The following is a 17,002-nucleotide window of genomic DNA, read 5'->3' as shown; positions in this document are numbered from 1 at the left end:
AGAACAAACCATGCCACCAACCAGTAAGCTTCATCTGGGTTTTTATTTCTTCCAATAAAGATGAGTTTTAACGCATGCTCTTAAAATAAGCTAACTTCTAACAAACATTGTTAAGGTGGAAGGAAAGGAGTCTATTATCTGACTAGTGATGCAAAAACTTTGTCTAATGTGGATGATCTTCTTAAATATCGGTGAAGAAGATATTAGAAAAAAAAAATGATGAATCAAATTCCTTGAATCACTCTATAACTTTATAAGATAAGTTCCAAAAAATAGTCGAGAGATTCTTATTTGATTAAACATTTGTTAAGTGTGCAATAAAAAGTTGTTGGTATAGATTATTCCACAATGTGATCTATAGTTAAGCTCGGATGAACATACATTAAACTAGGAAGAAAGTAAAATAATATTGATAAGTACAAACTCTCGACGAAATAGAGATTTAGCGAGAACAAAAAATTTAATATCTATTTTATTTTATATGAATCTCTCATAGAAGTTAGCAATATAAAATTAAAATAATGTATACCTTTCTCAAATCTCACAAGTTAAAAGGGTTTTAATTCTAAAAGTTTTAAATTGAATACTTTTACCTCTGTCTCTGTGTACGTAACATAGAAATAAAAGATCTCCAAGGAACTCTTTTCAATGAAAGTCATTCGCCAAGCCAAAGATGCTTTTCATAAAGAAGTGAGGCTTATCCAGCCAAGCATTTGACTACAATTGTCCCTTCATTCTCTCTCTCTCTCTCTCTCTTTTTTTGTCATTATACATTTCAAAAGTTAAAAAACATTAGACAATGTCTATATCCTATCGATTAAAATTTCCCTTAAATTATTCTATAACCATATTTAGGAATTAATATCAAGAAGGAAATTAAATTTAAAAAAGGCCAAAGAAAGTTATAGAAAAAAGGTAAAAGTGCACCAGTAAAAAGATGTACAGGATGTAGATATAGATCTTATGAAATTTATGAAGGATATATTCATATGGTAGCGTAAACATTTCAATGCAAGCTTATAGTTATAGGCTTATAACAAAACACAAAATAAAAATTAAAAAAATAAGAGAGAGAGAGAAAACAAACCGGTGAGTGAAAGATTATAATGGATTGGTGAGATGGGCAATGAAGATAGGGATGATAATTGGGCATGAAGATGATCTCTTATCTGGCATGTCTAATCCTGTCCTTTTATAATTCAATCACTCTATGCTTACCTCTTCTCTTTCTCTCTCATGATGGGTCCATTTGTTGCTCATAAATCTTCTAAAATATTTTTTTTTTTCCCTCTTTCTTTCTCTCTCTTTCTTTCTCTTTTGTATTCTTTGATTTTTTCTTGGGAATTGGAATTGGGAACTAAATCTGGTTTATCAATTCTAAATTTGTAAAAACAAAACCTGCAGAGAACCCACTTTTGTTTTTACCATATCTTTTGATTTGCATTCAGCATTCTTCATTCAATCTTCCAAGCATACAGAAATAAACAAAAATTGGATGATCCAGCAGCATGTTCAACCTCCCCAGAAGTAGAAATCACTTCTCTAATGGACATTCCTGTAGTTGATGTTAAAGAAGAGGGTGTAGGAGTAGGTGATGTTGATGGAAGTGATGATGATGGAGATTCAGACCATGATGAGATTGGCCTGAATATGAAAAGCCCGTACCTGGGACCAGAACCAAACAGCCAATCATGGACATCCCAGTAAACTTCTAACCTTGTTCTGCTGATTAATACAGATTCATTGCCTCTGAACTTCCAGTGAAGGTGCTTGATCTTGATTACTGGTTGACCATCGATTCTTATCTCCAGTTCTGGATCGAATGAATCAGAGAAACTGGGATTTGTATTGACGTTGATGAACTCAATTGAGATGGTGTGGAGTTTGCCTTTCTCATGAAATTGAATTCTGGTGGAGAACATTTTCTTCCCAAATACATGTTCCTTCTTTGAAACAAGAGTTGGCTCTATCAAAGCTGGTCGACAACCTGTCTTTCTGAAGGCATCTTTCTTGAGATCCCCAATAAGCAAAACAACTTCCTCTTCACAGACAACTGCCACATAGTAATCTGACTGTGGTTCTGTCTCTCCATTGAATTTTGCACTCTTGAGGTCCCAAACCACATCCACAGCTCGACCATCGACTTCAAAATGCTTAGAACCTTGTTTTCTCCAGAAGTACCATGGCTTCATCTCAACCTTACACTGATATTGCTCGTTTCCTTCTGGTCCTTGAACACAGATGGAAAGACCATGAAGTAACAGATTCTTACACCAAGTTATTGTAATTAGACGACACTGACCAACGATCTTTGTTTGATACACTGACATAAACACACTTTGACCTGATCTGATTACTGAACCTGGATCATTACTTGGTCTCTCCCCAAATGAGAAGCAAGCAGGAATTCCAATTGAATCGTGCATGGCTTACAAACCTACTTGTTTTTAGAAGATGGAAATGGAGTTTGGGCTAAACTAGCTGAAAATGATGACAGTAAAAAGCAGAAAGGAGGAGGCAGAGAGAGAGAGAGAGAGAGAGAGAGAGAGAGAGGATCTGGACTAGAATATCATTACCCCCTCCCCAGAGATCTATTTCATGGACGCTGACAGACAAGTTCTTGGCAGTTTGTGTTTAGCAAGAGGAAAGAACCCATTATCTGAACTGGCAGCTCTGAATGTGGAAAGGGAGGGACGAGGAAGAAAGAACTGAACGCATTTTATAATGAAAAATACCTTCTGCAAGCTGTGCTGAGCTTTTCCATGTTCCCTTTTATTTTATTTTTTTTAAAGAAAAGACTACAGAAATAAAACTATTTCATCTGCTGTACAAGTGATTTGGCCTCAATAATGGGTATTAACGCCTCCCATCTCCATAAAACTTAACTTTTTTCATGCACGGTAAAAAGCAGACAAACCCCATTTCATCCAATGTGAAAATCCCTCAAAAAAGGGAGGAAAAGAATTGATAGAAGAGGGAAGATTTTAGGCAGTCTTGGAGGTACAGAAACATGTGAGTGAGTGAGAGATGGGAAAAAAAAGGAACTTCATTAAAATTTGAAAATCATTTGGGATTACTATGTGGCAGATGCTATTCTAATACTATAATGAGATCGAGATTTGTGTTTTTCACCTGGGTTTCTTCTCCCCTGTTTGAACTTTGCAGTGGAACTGTTGGGAAAAGTGACGTGGCAAGGAATCTGCAATATAGATAATGTAGAAATGTAAAGAGATCTGTAGTTCAAGTAGCAGAGGAAATGGTCCAGCTCCAGTATTCACTGTATGAGTAACAACAAGTAGGATTACTTTGAAAGTAGAAAACAATAAGCCATAACCCCACATGTCTGCAGTTGAACATGAAGAATACAGAGAAGAACCAAAAAGATATCAGACATCTTCAAGTTCCCTATATCCGAATGACTTGTGAGTCATTGTGTATGACTAACCAAAGTTATAATTATAATGATGAATAAGAGCCAATGAAACATGGGGATGGGGCTAATCGATGAAATTCTTTATATTATTTAGTCTACTCCGCTTGACATCACCTCCATTTAACTTGGGTCAATATTCAGCTTCACAAGAGTTATCTCCAACCCGATCCTGTACTTTTGTCCAGTATGATTGACCCAACACAGTTCTGCAACAATAATCACTTAAAGCAACAATTTTAATCCTGCCTTAAACATTGGTCATCTTCATAATTTAAAGCATCAGTATTATTGGATTTTCTGTGAGCACAGAATTTCGCATTGTTAAACAAAATAGATATGAAAAGGATGTAGCATTACTGAAGAAGGGGGTGGTGGGATTGAATTTTAATTGGTGTAGACGTTCACAAGCACCAACATTGAATAAAGAAGATATTTCTTTTTCTTATATTATTGACGATAGCAATCAAAAAACACATACAGTCAGTACAAACTTGGCACCCTCATCATCAAACCAATTTCAAAATATTTTTAAAGTTTTTTTATATTTAAAAAAATGTCTACATAACCTAAAAGAAGGGCATAATTCAAGAAAAAAGTTCGGCATATGATTAGAAGTAGAAAGAATCAGAATCTACCCGGCTGGTTCTTACTTTGCAAACCAAAAATGAAATAATCAAATCTGCTTTTTGTACACGTTTTTCTGTTATAAATACACAATGGTGAAAGTTAAAATCTTTTTTTTTTTTTTTTTTTCCAGATCTAACACCAGATCAAACAAACTTACAAGTTACAAGAACTCTCAAATTGACTCTTGCACCTGAAATATTTCAAGTCGATTATCATTACGGTAATGTCATCCAGACTACCCCTACTCAGAGCTAAATCTACAAGTTCCTTACAAGCAGCCACAAGTCTGCTGGAAGTGGGTATCTTCCTATAACAATCATTATTCTCCTTGGGTGAAAAATCTAACTTTATCTTTTTATGTCTGACCAATGATATTCTCCTTGATTTCGATCCAGGACTTTCAATTTCCCAAGCGTAGTTATATTCACCTTCTCCACAGCCTTCCATTGGCTTCTCACGGATTGGAGATTGGCCCACACCCATTTTCGGTTGCGTGACTAATGAAACTCTCCGTACCTTTGATGGACTTAGATTCGCAGAGCAATTGGTGTGGCTGATGCTTCTCAAGGAACCTTGTGATAGCCCAAAACTTCTATCCATCAACTGTGATCGTGTCACAACATCAATAATCTCTTGATTTCCCACCTACGAAATTTTGTAACTCCAAAGTTAAACATCAATTACCAAAACAACACAATCATCTATCCTCTGATTGATTTGACATTCAAAAAGTAGTTTTATTCTCAAGCAGGTTAACAGCATTACTGAAAAACTCCCCATGTAAGTGATTGAGTAATTTAACAGATTTCTTAAGACTCTCGTCTACTTCATCTTTTTGTTCAAGTTTATTCCCTGTTAATGCCCCAGGAGATCAGGTATTATTGCCGGTAAGTAAAGTTGAAAGTCAATCATCTGCTCTCTAAATTTAGAAATCTCATTATCTTCTCAGGACACAAATTCATTATATTATCCTCATAACTCAACCTACTTTAACATATATGGTCCACAGAGAGTACTCTCACGTGAACGTGATGCATTTTGCTGAACATTAGTAAAAGATAGGGTGACCAAGTACAGATGTATAAATGTGAGCATGTATATTTTCTTTTAATATTCTCTTCTAAAAAGTTATTTTGTTAATATTTGTAACTATTCACAGATAGGACTTTCTTTTGTAATGAAATGGTTTTTGTTTCCTATTAAAAGAAAAGTTATTTTGGAAATAAGACAGTTAGCAAACTTATTTCCTAATATATGCCCTAAAGATGATTTTGTTACAATTTACAACATGTCAGATATACATCATCTATCGAAGAGATACTTCAACTTGTTTGGTTTTCTTTTTATGCTGGATTCTTTTAAATCATTTTTTGAAGAGCTGGTTTCAACTTGTTTCTTTCAAATTATATTCTCACTCATCATTGAAACGAAGATTTCATACTTCATTTAAAATGAAACCATCTTTTAAAAGTGATTTCATTCTGAACTGTAATAAATTTTTTTTTTTTTTAATTTTTTAATTTTTTTGTTTTACAGGAAACAGAAAATATATTTCAATGAAAAGCCATTCACAATAGAAGGGAGATGGGTTATCCCAAAAAAGCTAGGTGATTCCAAAAGGGCTTCCTAATTGGCATTCACATTTTAGTACAACAGGAAGTGGAGAAATTCAAACACACACTATATGCCAATTGAGCAATTTGCAATTGACACTCACAAATTTGTTTCCAAACTAACGTATTTTCCAAACAATCTTTGTAAGAACACAATATTTTAAAAAATAATCCCTTGCATATGTATATGAGAATTCATCCATACCTTTTCCCATAGCCCATCAGTGGCTAGAACAAGAAATTCCATGTCTTCACTAAGAAGTAGGACCTTTGAATCAGGCTCCGCCAGCATCCAATCCTTCAAATGAGCATCTCCAATGCTTCTAGAAACAGACAGGACTCCATGAACTCTCCATGCCCCCCTATGAATCTCAACATATCCACCCTACAACACAATTTTGAATTCTCTACCATTACCATCATCTCTACTCATGATAATCAAGTTCACTCTAAAACATTTCTTTTAAACAGTATATAGCAACAGTTAATCCTTAGTACCTTGTTTTCTATTCTTTTCCGTTCATCCTCCTGTTCAACTCTATGGTCTTTAGTTACTGCTTCAGCTACTCCACCTCTAGAAAGAACAGCCCGACAATCTCCCAAATTGGAAATAATAACTTCTTCTCCTTGTATCAGAGCTGTGACACAGCAGACACCACTGCCTAAACCCTGCAAAATGATGGGAATTTTATAAATCAGTAGTTCAAGATAGACAAGAAATTGCAATGGAAGGAGAAAATCTAGCTGCATTTGCAATTACAAGATTCAAGAAGTCACGGTCCGTTTTCAAGAAAGCGGCTTTAATTGCATCCTCCTTCTCTGCAGATCCCGCGCAATTGCCCACCACTTCAAGTATGTTATTGTGCAAATTCTCTGCAACAAATTTCGCAGCCTTCCTGCCTCCATGGCCATCATAAACGCCAAAAAAGGCCTACAAATAAAAGACAATTCATTACAGACATAAATTGAATTAAGCTGGTATAATTTAAATAGAAGTAGCTCAATTACATTATTCAAGTGTCCTTTCATACGAGGAATGATCTTGTGAGTATCTTCCATGAACCTCTTCTTGCCCTTGACGGAGAAAACCCCTACATGATCTGCAAAATCTGCAAAGGCAAAGGCCACAATGAGGAGAAAGAAGCTAAAAAAAAATGACATTCATAGAAAGTTCAGGAAACTAAAGAGAGTAATTCAAGTTCACCATTCCTACTGAAAGATACGGAATCAGTTCGGGGAGTGGCGTCTTCAAGTTTGTGGGCTTGAATCTCCTGCAACACCGTAGGGATCTCAATCTTGGGCGGTCTTTTCCGCTTCAGGCTACAAGAGGAATCGCTAAATCGCAATCCATTCATCTTCTTCTTCTTTAGTTCTTTGTCCAACGGCTATGTTTGAAAAATGTGAGCGAAACTGCTAAATACTTTTAAACACACACTTCACGCCTTGCCCGTTGCTCAACGGCCGTTATAGCAACTTTTTTTAACTTTCTAAATTTAATTACAAATTAAGTTTATGTTCATTAATCACACAGTTTTTTCAAAAAAAATTACTTGATTTAGATCTTAATATGTACATGCTTTAAAATCTAGATGTAAGTATGTATTTACTTTTTTGCCTATTCTTGTGAATTTATTAATTTAAAAACAAATTTAAAAATGAAAAAAAATATTATAATTTAAGAAGTCAATTAACCATGATGTTTGAATACTTTAATGAAAAATTAATGATCGTAGTTAAGTTTCAAGACGTCGTTGACTGTGTTTACTGGGGGCCTTCGAAGAAAGGTCATCCTTGAAAAAAAAAAAACTCAAAGGAAAATTGTTTTCTTTGAGATTTCAAGATTTCAACGTGATCCACTTCTTTGTTCTTCCAGATCTTGCTCAATTATCTGGGTTTCTTCTTACTCTCGGTTAGTCTAACCTCATTTATTTCTCTCTTTGATCTTTAATTCATTTTCCTTTTCAGCTCGCTCGAATACCTTTCTATGCTTGTGCTTAGAAATTATGATTTTTTCTACTTTTTCTTCCATACTTGTGAAGTCTTCCGTTAGCTGAAACAGTAGGGCTCTTTAGTTTATAGCTTCGAATTCTCTACTGGCATTTACGAGTTTTTCGAATTTCAGTTTATTTCTGTAGTTCTTTCGTTTTCGGGGGAAGGGGTCTTTCTAGTTCTTTTATTTGGATTTTTCTTTCGCTTCCAATAATTGGATTTTGATTGGAGTCGTTCTACAGTTTTGCAGATAGACTTTGTGTGAATTTGGCTTGGGGTGCTATACTTGAAATCACGGAAGAGGTGGATGTTAATATGGGCAATTCGTCACGCAGGTCTAGGATTCTGTCTTTTCCTATTGGAGTTCATTTATGTCGTAAATCTAGTTTGAAGCTTAATGGAATCTCACTCTTATTGGTTGTAGTCCCGTCAGTAGACTACCCAATGATGCCATGAACATGAAGCTTATCGTGGCTGCATTTGTGGGAGCAGTATTTGGCTTCTCCATTGGGTTGTCATTTCCAGTGCTGTCATTAACAAAAGTATGAACACTTGGCTTTCCTCCTCTCTGGGAGTGAAAGCCTTTTCTACTGCTTTACCTCTTACTCCCTACATTCTGCAAATTTTTCATTTTTTTTTCCTTATTTGGATTCTCTTGTATAATCATATGTGTTTTATTTTTATTACTTTGGCAGTTAAATCTTCCGTCCAATATTTTCCCAACTGTTGGTCTCACGTATATCAGTGGAAGAAGAAGCTCTGATCGCTCTAAGGAGTTATTTTTCAATGTTCGGTCCTCTGTCAAGAATAATAATAGCCACTCAAACCGAACACAGACTTTGAATGGAACATCAATGGTCATTTCCATAACCCTAACAAATGTCCATGACTGTTTGCTTACATAAATTAGCTGAATTCGGGACTTTAATATGTTAATGTTTGGTTTCAATTGCAGATGAGAAGTAGATTCACGTGCTCATTGAATATTTCTACCTTTACATGCTTTGTGAAAAAATTATTATATGATGCATTGTGTAATTCTCATATTTTCATTTACTGATAGGAGTCGCTGAAAGATATGGTCCATAGAGGAAATTGTGGTGTAGCTAATGATAAAACGCCTGAAAATTTGAATTACAGTTTTCACTCTACTAGACAAAGTGGTTTTCCAATTATGACAGATATCATTTCCCTATATTTTACAGTTGAATGCTTTTTTTTAAATGGATGTTGTTGTAATGTCTTGAATCTGTTATCTGATGCTTTGAACGACGAAGTATGGGGTCGTGTTTGTAATATTCATGTTATTTACGATTTTAACCCTAGGGTTTAGAGAAGTGCGCTATATAAACTCTCTAACGATAGAGACATCTTTACTTTGTAATTTGAATTATTATCTCTAGTGAATCTATTCTCCCTCTTCCTTATGGACGAAGTTAACACACTGTTAGTGAACCATGTAAATCTATGTGTTGATTTTTTATTGTTTTATGTTTTATGTTTTCTTTATTTGTCGTGTTCCATAACAGATGTCTTCACTGGTTTCTATATATTATGAAAACGACAATTAAAGAATAAAAAAAAGTACTAGAATCGATACACAGATATACGTAGTTCACTAATGGTGTGCTAGCTACGTCCACGAGGTAGAGGAAGAACAGTATTATTAGAGAGAATATTTTCTGAATACACAAACGGTGCATACTTGGTTGTTTGAAGCGCCAACAAACATATTCAAGGCATTCCAACACTATATTTTGCAGTTTGTGTGTGTGTGTGTATTTATTCCCGAGTGTTACAGACCAGTTCAGTAAATTAGGTAGAATAGATCTAATGGATCACCACAGATCAGTGTGGTTTGCAGTTGCTTAAATACCATCTTGTCGTACTGATTGTATACTTGCTTAATATGGAGTTTTAGTTGCTAATTGATTAGCATTCTTAGGCCAAAACCAATTGCAATGTGATTCCTATCTACATTTTATTCATTTGCACCTTGTGTTCAATTTTTGTGCAGATTTGGGACCCATCAAATCCTAGAGGTGCAGAAAGTCTTCCTCCAAAAATTATTTCTTCTGAATCAGATTTGTACGCACGTAGATTGTGGGGCAATCCTAGTGAGGTGTGTATACCTGCGAATAATGAAGTTTGTGTGACTTCATCTTAAAACTCTTCAAAGACCACTAGATATATCATACAAGTCTAGATTTGGTAATAATTTCCATTGTCCAATGGCTTACTGTTATTAGGATTACATAACTGGAATTGTGAGAGCGTAATTTTATATGAAGACGGGTTCTTCTAAGATACTGCTTAGCTGTAATGTTAAGTTAGATTATTCTTAAACATACTTTAGTAGAGTCTTAACATAAAGTTAAAGATTGATCAAAATGACTTTTGCAGGACCTGACCACCAAGCCGCAGTATCTTGTAGCTTTTACAGTTGGTTACAACCAAAGATACAACATTGATAGAGCAGTCAGAAAGGTCTGTATATGTGTATATTTTAGTTTGTGTTTATGTATTTGAGAGATTAATTATGATTCTCAACAGTTCTCAGATAATTTTGTTATCCTTCTCTTTCATTATGATGGACGAACATCAGAATGGGATGAATTTGAATGGTCAAAGCGGGCCATTCACGTCAGTGCTCGTAAGCAGGCCAAGTGGTAAACCATTGCCAATATTTTTTTGACGCTGGGTTTTTGGGTAATTTAATTTATGTTCTGGACTATGTTCAAATCATGTACTGAATTTAGTTTTCTGAAATTCTGCCAAGGTGGTATGCCAAACGATTTTTTCATCCTGACATTGTTGCACCATTTGACTACATTTTCATTTGGGATGAAGACCTTGGATTGGATCATTTTGATGCAGAAGAGTGAGTTTGCTACACCTCGGATTGATAATGTTCTTTGTGTTCTACTTCTACCTTGTCTGTTAACTAACACAAATAATTCAACTCAGATATATAAAACTGGTAAGGAAGTATGGGTTAGAGATTTCACAGCCTGGTTTGCAACCAAGTAAAGGTTTAACGTGGCGGATGACAAGGAGAAGAGATGGGAGTGAAGTTCACAAGTAAGAGTAATAAGATTCTGAGATTGAACTTTTTTCTTCCACTTCAGAATAATTATATTGACTGTATACTTCACTTCACTTATTTTACTGAATTTCCTTCAGAGATACAGATGAAAGACCAGGATGGTGCATTGATCCTCTTTTGCCTCCCTGTGCTGCGTAAGATATGCTCTCAAGTGTTGCTTGTTGCCATTCATTGCCGTCCTCTATTTTGACTGATCTGATTCTCGAAGTTGTTGGCTTCTTATAAGTTATATTCAACATTTACTTTATGCAGTTTTGTTGAGATTATGGCTCCAGTTTTTTCCCGGGAGGCATGGCGATGTGTTTGGCATATGTTACAGGTTTCAGTTGGTTTTAATCCTCCCATGCCCCCTTTTTAAATTCCTCCTGCATTCTTTTCCACTCTAATTTATCTATCGTACATTTTGTGGTTTTTGAATTAGAATGATCTGGTCCATGGTTGGGGTCTTGACTTTCTGCTCAGAAGATGTGTGGATGTGGGTGGCCTAACTTTGTCTCATGTTCTTCTTTGATCCGAATGTCGTTAATGGAATATTCTAATTGTACTTTCATTATACTTAATTTCTTTTTGAACAGCCTGCACATGAAAAGATAGGAGTTATTGATGCACAGTGGATTGTACACCAAGGTTTGCCTTCACTTGGAAGTCAGGTAAAGGAAAATATTTGGATACCTTACCTCTCCCATTTTCCTTGTAAATAACAGTTTTCAGTATTGTTGGGTAGAAAATTTAATTCCTAATTACCTCCTCATTTTCCTTTTCCGGCAGGGCGAATCACAAAATGGAAAGGCACCATGGGTAGGGGTATGTGACGTTCTCTGTGTCTCATTAAGGCTGAAACTCTCTTGTTTTTCTTATTAGTTGTTTGTGTCAACCAACAAAATATCATCATTATATTGATTGTTTACTATTCTATGTATCTACTGATATCTTATGGCAATTTTGTTAGGTGAGTGAACGGTGTAGAAGAGAATGGACAATGCTTCAGAGTCGTTGGACAATTGCTGAGAATGCTTACTTAAATGATGTTGAGGACGGGGTCTTCCCTTCACATTCCGTAATGCATTAGAGAACAGATCTAGTAACCCTTTGATTTGTACGATAGTACGTATATACTTAGCCAAGATTTAACTTCAGAAGGTGACATGAGAGAGCCAAGCTCTTAAGTGATTACTTGATCAATTTTTTATTTGTACAATTCAATTCAATTTCCTTCATTTTGTAACATTATCATTAAGAATACAATTCTCAAGGGCTTGTAGTACTTGAAACTTTGCTGTAACCTGATAGTTAGACTAGCCAACAACAGAAAACTTGAATCTAGATCGACATGATCTACATGCAGCCTTTCAATTCTGATTTAAATGACTCAATTATTTTATGTGAGATTATGGTTTGTTTTGGTACCTTAAGCTTCCCTGTGAGACTAAAACATGGCAATAGTGGTATGAACTACTGTACTATAGGAAACAGCAGTGAAGATGATTACCATAAAAAATGAGCCGTGTCATCAGCAAAGAATAACTCGGCAACGGCTGCAGCAATAATTTGAACTTATGGACATGGGGGAGACAAGAGGGGATGGAACTTGCACCGGGACGAGCTGGCATAGGTGGTCGTAGAGCAGAGGTAAATTGTTCTTCATTGAACCAGTTGGTGGTTGTCCTGTTGTAAAGTGCTGTCTGATATAATATAATCTCTCTCTGCTTTGAGAATATATTTTTGGCAATCTGCTTTATATTCTCCATTAAAGGCACATTTCAAACTCTGCATTTGACACACAACATGTTGCAAATTGAACACTGGAATATGTTGTTTTGATAGAATCATAAAGCTTATGATAGTGATGTCTTTCACCCTTTACCCTGCAGTTTTAACAAAGTAATGTCCAAATTTTATCAGGGATCCGGATTACAGTACTGGTAGTGAACAAAAAGAAGGGAGATAAGTTAATTCTCTGCCCTCTCCCTGAGAAAGCCATTGAGGTGTTTCACCTTTCTGCATCACTTTTGTTAAATAATTCAAACCACTATAGTTTAAATAATCGTAATTCACCCTTCTCCTTTTATTTTCTTTTTTAAGCACATGAATGCTGATGTGCAGCCAAGCCATGAATAGTATGTAGCCTTTTTTTTTTTAGCCACTTTTTGTTAAGGAATGAATTGTACTTTTTCTGAAAGAATCAACACATGATTTTGATATTAAAGTGTAGCCTAAGTTATGAATAGTAAGTAGTTCTTTATTTGATGGTCCTCTGTCTGTAAAATCGTAATTGTACACCCTGCTTTATTTCTTTTGATTTTAGTTTATACATTTAAATTTTCTTTTCAAGGATATGAATTATGATGTGTAGTTAAGTTATGAACAGCATGTAGTTTTCTTTTTTTAAAAAAAAAAAAAAAAGGAAAAAAAATGTACTTTTCTTAGTTTCTAGTTGATGGTCTTGGTCCTATCTAAATGATCATTTATTGTACACCATTTTTCTTAATGTCTTTTGATTTTAGTTCTATACATATTAATTTTTTTTTCAAGGTCATGAATAATGACGTGTTAGCCTAAGTTATGAATAGTATGTAGTTTTCTACTTTTCGTAAATGAATGAATTATACCTTTTCAAAAGTATGAATACATTATTTTGATATAAATGATTGTAAATAATGCACCATTATTTTCATGAGAATTAGAGGTATAGTTAATTAGGTGACAGATTAAAGTAGTTTTTGAATAATATATTTAGACAGCACACAAATTAATGAAAAATGTAGGGAAAAGATGAGTTTTAAACTTTTAAGTTTATCTGATAAACATTTGAACTTGAACAAGTGTTAGAATTCAATACGTCTTAAAAATTAAAATTGAAATTTGGAAAAGTGCATAAATAATCGCTGCACCAAGAGGTTGTTACAATTGCATCGACAAACTTTTAATTGGATAAAATCACCCTACAATTTTAACACTTTATTACAACACAATTATAATAATGTTGGAGGTTCTAGAAAATTACACAAACTACCAAAGCTACAAGTATTGTTACCATAAAAGCTTTGAATTAGAGTAAGCACTATGCAACTCTAGTTATTTATTTATTTAATTATTTTTATTATTTTAAGTACACCCCTCGTTTCAAAGTTGTGTAGCGCTTCATAAGGCAATGGTGTGAATACCTTCCTCCTTAAAATGAAATTCCAATTAATACCCAATAATATAGTTTCATCCAACCATATGAATACCCATAATTAGATACAAATATTAAAAGAAATGGAAATTATACTGGCTTAATTCTATAATTTAAATCGACAAAATTAAATGTTCAGATTAAAATTAAGCCACTAGAAGCTAAGATTTGGAGGGAGTTTGGGTTGGATTGTATGTGATTCTTCGGACTCTCCATTAGTTAGTAGTGGTAAAACTGTGAAGAATTTCCATTATATTCTCATTTTTTAAGTTGAAATGGTTGGGATTGATGCTCTAAATCTCGTAGGATTTAGTAGTTTGTAAACACATGTATGAATTAACATTTGTGATGTAATAATATGAGATATTTTCTTCACTATTGTCTTTGAAATATGAGATATTTTAGTTGCATTAACCACAAACCAATAAACTAAGATCCCTGGTTATCGTTGTAAGTTAAGCACGTATGTGATGACATACAAGTGGATCGTGCTTTAAGTGATAATCTAAATGGTCTGTAGTATATGGATAAAGGAGGAAAACTTTATCCTGTTGACGCTACAAGTGTGGCGCGCTTTGTAGATGTTACAAGTGTTGTAAAGTGCTACAAATGGTCTGATCCTGACCATTCATGTATTAGACATGCGAGCGGGGATGCTCTATACAAAAGACTTTGTATAAGACCGAATAATGAAATGTCTAGTCTCATTATATAACGCCGTTCATGACAGAGACTTTCATTTCACTAGGATGACCATAGGTAACATGACCTTAATCCTGAGTGAGTTGGGAACTCTTGCCTTGAGGGCGGTCCTTTGATTTGTATGGGTGCGAATGGCCAGATCGCCGACTCAAACCTACCATTTTGAGGATTTGACTGATTGAGGAGCTGGGAACTCAGCTATACAAGACAGAATTATTGGGGTTGATGCCTTAAATCTTGTAGGGTCTAGTAGCTTGTAAACAGATGTATGAACAAACGTTATGTGATGTAATAATATGAGATATTTTATTCACTACAGTCTTTGAAATATGAGATATTTTAGTTGCATTAACCACAAACCAATAAACTAAGATCCCTGGTTATTGTTGTAACTTAAGCATGTATGTGATGACATACAAGTGGATCATGCTTTAAATGATAATCTAAATGGTTTGTAGATGGATAAATGAGGAAAACCTTATCCTGTTAACACTACGAGTGTGGCCTGCTTTGTAGATGTTACAAGTATTGTAAAGTGCTATAAATGGTCTGATCCTGACCATTCATGTATTAGACATGCGAGCAGGGATGCTCTATACAAAAGACTTTGTATAAGACCGAACAATGAAATGTCTAGTCTCGTTATATAACGCCGTTCATGATAGAGACTTTCATTTCACTAGGATGACCATAGGTAACATGACCTTAATCCTGAGTGAGCTGGAACTCCTGCTTATGAGGGCGGTCCTTTGATTTGTATGGGTGCGAGTGGTCAGATCGCTGACTCAAACCTATCACTTTGAGGATTCGACTGAATGAGGAGCTGGGAACTCAGTTACATAAGACAGAATTGTTGGGGTTGGTGCCTTAAATCTCGTAGGGTCTAGTAGCTTGTAAATAGATGTATGAACAATCGTTATGTGATGTAATAATATGAGATATTTTATTCACTACAGTATTTGAAATATGAGATATTTTAGTTTCATTAACCACAAACCAATAAACTAAGATCCCTGGTTATCGTTGTAAGTTAAGCATGTATGTGATGACATACAAGTGGATCGTGCTTTAAATGATAACCTAAATGGTTTATTGTAGATGTATAAATGAGGGAAACCTTATCCTATTAACACTACGAGTGTGGCCTACTTTGTAGATGTTACAAGTGTTGTAAAGTGCTACAAGTGGTTTGATCCTGACCATTCATGTATTAGACATGCGAGCGAGGATGCTCTATACAAAAGAGTTTATATAAGACCGGACCACGAAATGTTTAGTCTCGTTATATAGCACCGTTCATGATAAAAAATTTCGTTTCACTAGGATGACCATAGGTAACATGATCTTAATCCTGAGTGAATTGGAAACTTCTGCCTATGAGGGTGGTCCTTTGATTTGTATGGGTGCGAGTGGCCAGATCGCCGACTCAAACCTACCACTTTGGGGATTGGTCTAATTGGGGAGTTGAAAACTCAGCTACACATGATGGAATTAACTCCTTCCCCGATTTAGGTGTAAGTAGTAAATTGCTCCGTTGGAGTTGATTTTGCAACTTAAACAATGTGGCATCACCTTCTCTTGGCCTGAGAAGGATTTACTCATAGTAGAACTATGATGTATTGTTCATTAGAGGAATCAGTGGTACTTAAGGAGTTAGATATAATTACAGGGGCAAAACGGTAAATTGGTCTGACTGTACTTACAAGCGATTTGTGAAGGGTCATCGTACTGTTGATTGGTTATATCCAATGGACACAAAAATATATTTATAGTGTGAAGAGTGCAGTTATCGGTCTTTAGTGAAATGTCCGACAGTTAATGGATGGTGGGTATCGTGATTAAAGAGTTTAATCATCGTACTATTGGAGCTTCAAGCTACAGGTCCATAAGGTCCTCTTGGTAGCTTAATGGATTCATGTTGAGAATAAGTTTTTGGGTTAATTTGAAGTGTTCAAATTAACAAGAGGAAATTTGATTATATATGATATAATTAAATTGCATCAATTATATGAGATATAATTGGCTTAATGTATTAGATGCATTAATTGGAGGAATTATTATTAAATTCTATAAGGGAGAAAAAGAACTATGATTTATATATTGCATGAGATGTGATATTAAGACTATAGGTTATGAATATATTATTTATATTCATAATTAAATCAATTATGGGATAATTGGTTACGATTTTTTTCTCCCAATAACCAACTTAGTGGGAAGTTGTGATCAGTTATGGTAATTAATGGATAAATCAAAAATCGTTTTCATTTTTACAGAAGGTGATCATTAAGCGATTGAGAATCTTACGATCAAAAGAATTAGCTATACGATAGCTTGAGAACATACACGATCATGTA

General features: G+C 34.9%; 2 protein-coding genes across 2 annotated transcripts; one reads left to right on the top strand and one right to left on the bottom strand.

Annotated features, from left to right (window-relative positions):
- Window positions 1-905: 905 nt before the first annotated feature.
- On the bottom strand, window positions 906-7,055 carry LOC120075223. Its single transcript, XM_039028434.1, has 7 exons — window positions 6,878-7,055; window positions 6,682-6,782; window positions 6,434-6,604; window positions 6,172-6,342; window positions 5,879-6,058; window positions 4,243-4,705; window positions 906-2,428 (listed from the first exon to the last, which is right to left on the bottom strand). The coding sequence occupies exons 1-7, from the start codon at window positions 7,026-7,028 to the stop codon at window positions 1,455-1,457; spliced, it is 2,211 nt and encodes a 736-aa protein (XP_038884362.1). The 5' UTR covers window positions 7,029-7,055; the 3' UTR covers window positions 906-1,454.
- Window positions 7,056-7,412: 357 nt separating this feature from the next.
- Window positions 7,413-12,154, top strand: LOC120075031. The gene is made up of 15 exons (XM_039028174.1): window positions 7,413-7,582; window positions 7,905-7,997; window positions 8,087-8,204; window positions 8,358-8,519; window positions 9,680-9,784; window positions 10,066-10,149; window positions 10,216-10,331; window positions 10,442-10,543; window positions 10,630-10,743; window positions 10,846-10,902; window positions 11,021-11,087; window positions 11,190-11,243; window positions 11,344-11,418; window positions 11,537-11,572; window positions 11,718-12,154. The coding sequence occupies exons 2-15, from the start codon at window positions 7,978-7,980 to the stop codon at window positions 11,835-11,837; spliced, it is 1,230 nt and encodes a 409-aa protein (XP_038884102.1). The 5' UTR covers window positions 7,413-7,582; window positions 7,905-7,977; the 3' UTR covers window positions 11,838-12,154.
- Window positions 12,155-17,002: the final 4,848 nt, after the last annotated feature.

This window comes from Benincasa hispida, chromosome 4 (assembly GCF_009727055.1).
Source record: "Benincasa hispida cultivar B227 chromosome 4, ASM972705v1, whole genome shotgun sequence".
Lineage (NCBI taxonomy): Eukaryota > Viridiplantae > Streptophyta > Magnoliopsida > Cucurbitales > Cucurbitaceae > Benincasa > Benincasa hispida.
The sequence above is the reverse complement of the archived record's forward strand: the minus strand, read 5'-3'. Positions and strand labels throughout refer to the sequence as shown.

Coding starts and splice junctions, on each gene's coding strand:
- LOC120075223 (XM_039028434.1), bottom strand. CDS start 7,028: ATGAATGGATTGCGATTTAGCGATTCCTCTTGTAGCCTGAAGCGGAAA. Junction 6,783..6,877: donor CGTATCTTTCAGTAGGAATG/GTGAACTTGAAT, acceptor TTGCCTTTGCAG/ATTTTGCAGATCATGTAGGG. Junction 6,343..6,433: donor ACCGTGACTTCTTGAATCTT/GTAATTGCAAAT, acceptor ATCATTTTGCAG/GGTTTAGGCAGTGGTGTCTG.
- LOC120075031 (XM_039028174.1), top strand. CDS start 7,978: ATGGGCAATTCGTCACGCAG. Junction 10,150..10,215: donor TTGATAGAGCAGTCAGAAAG/GTCTGTATATGT, acceptor GATTCTCAACAG/TTCTCAGATAATTTTGTTAT. Junction 10,332..10,441: donor GCTCGTAAGCAGGCCAAGTG/GTAAACCATTGC, acceptor AATTCTGCCAAG/GTGGTATGCCAAACGATTTT.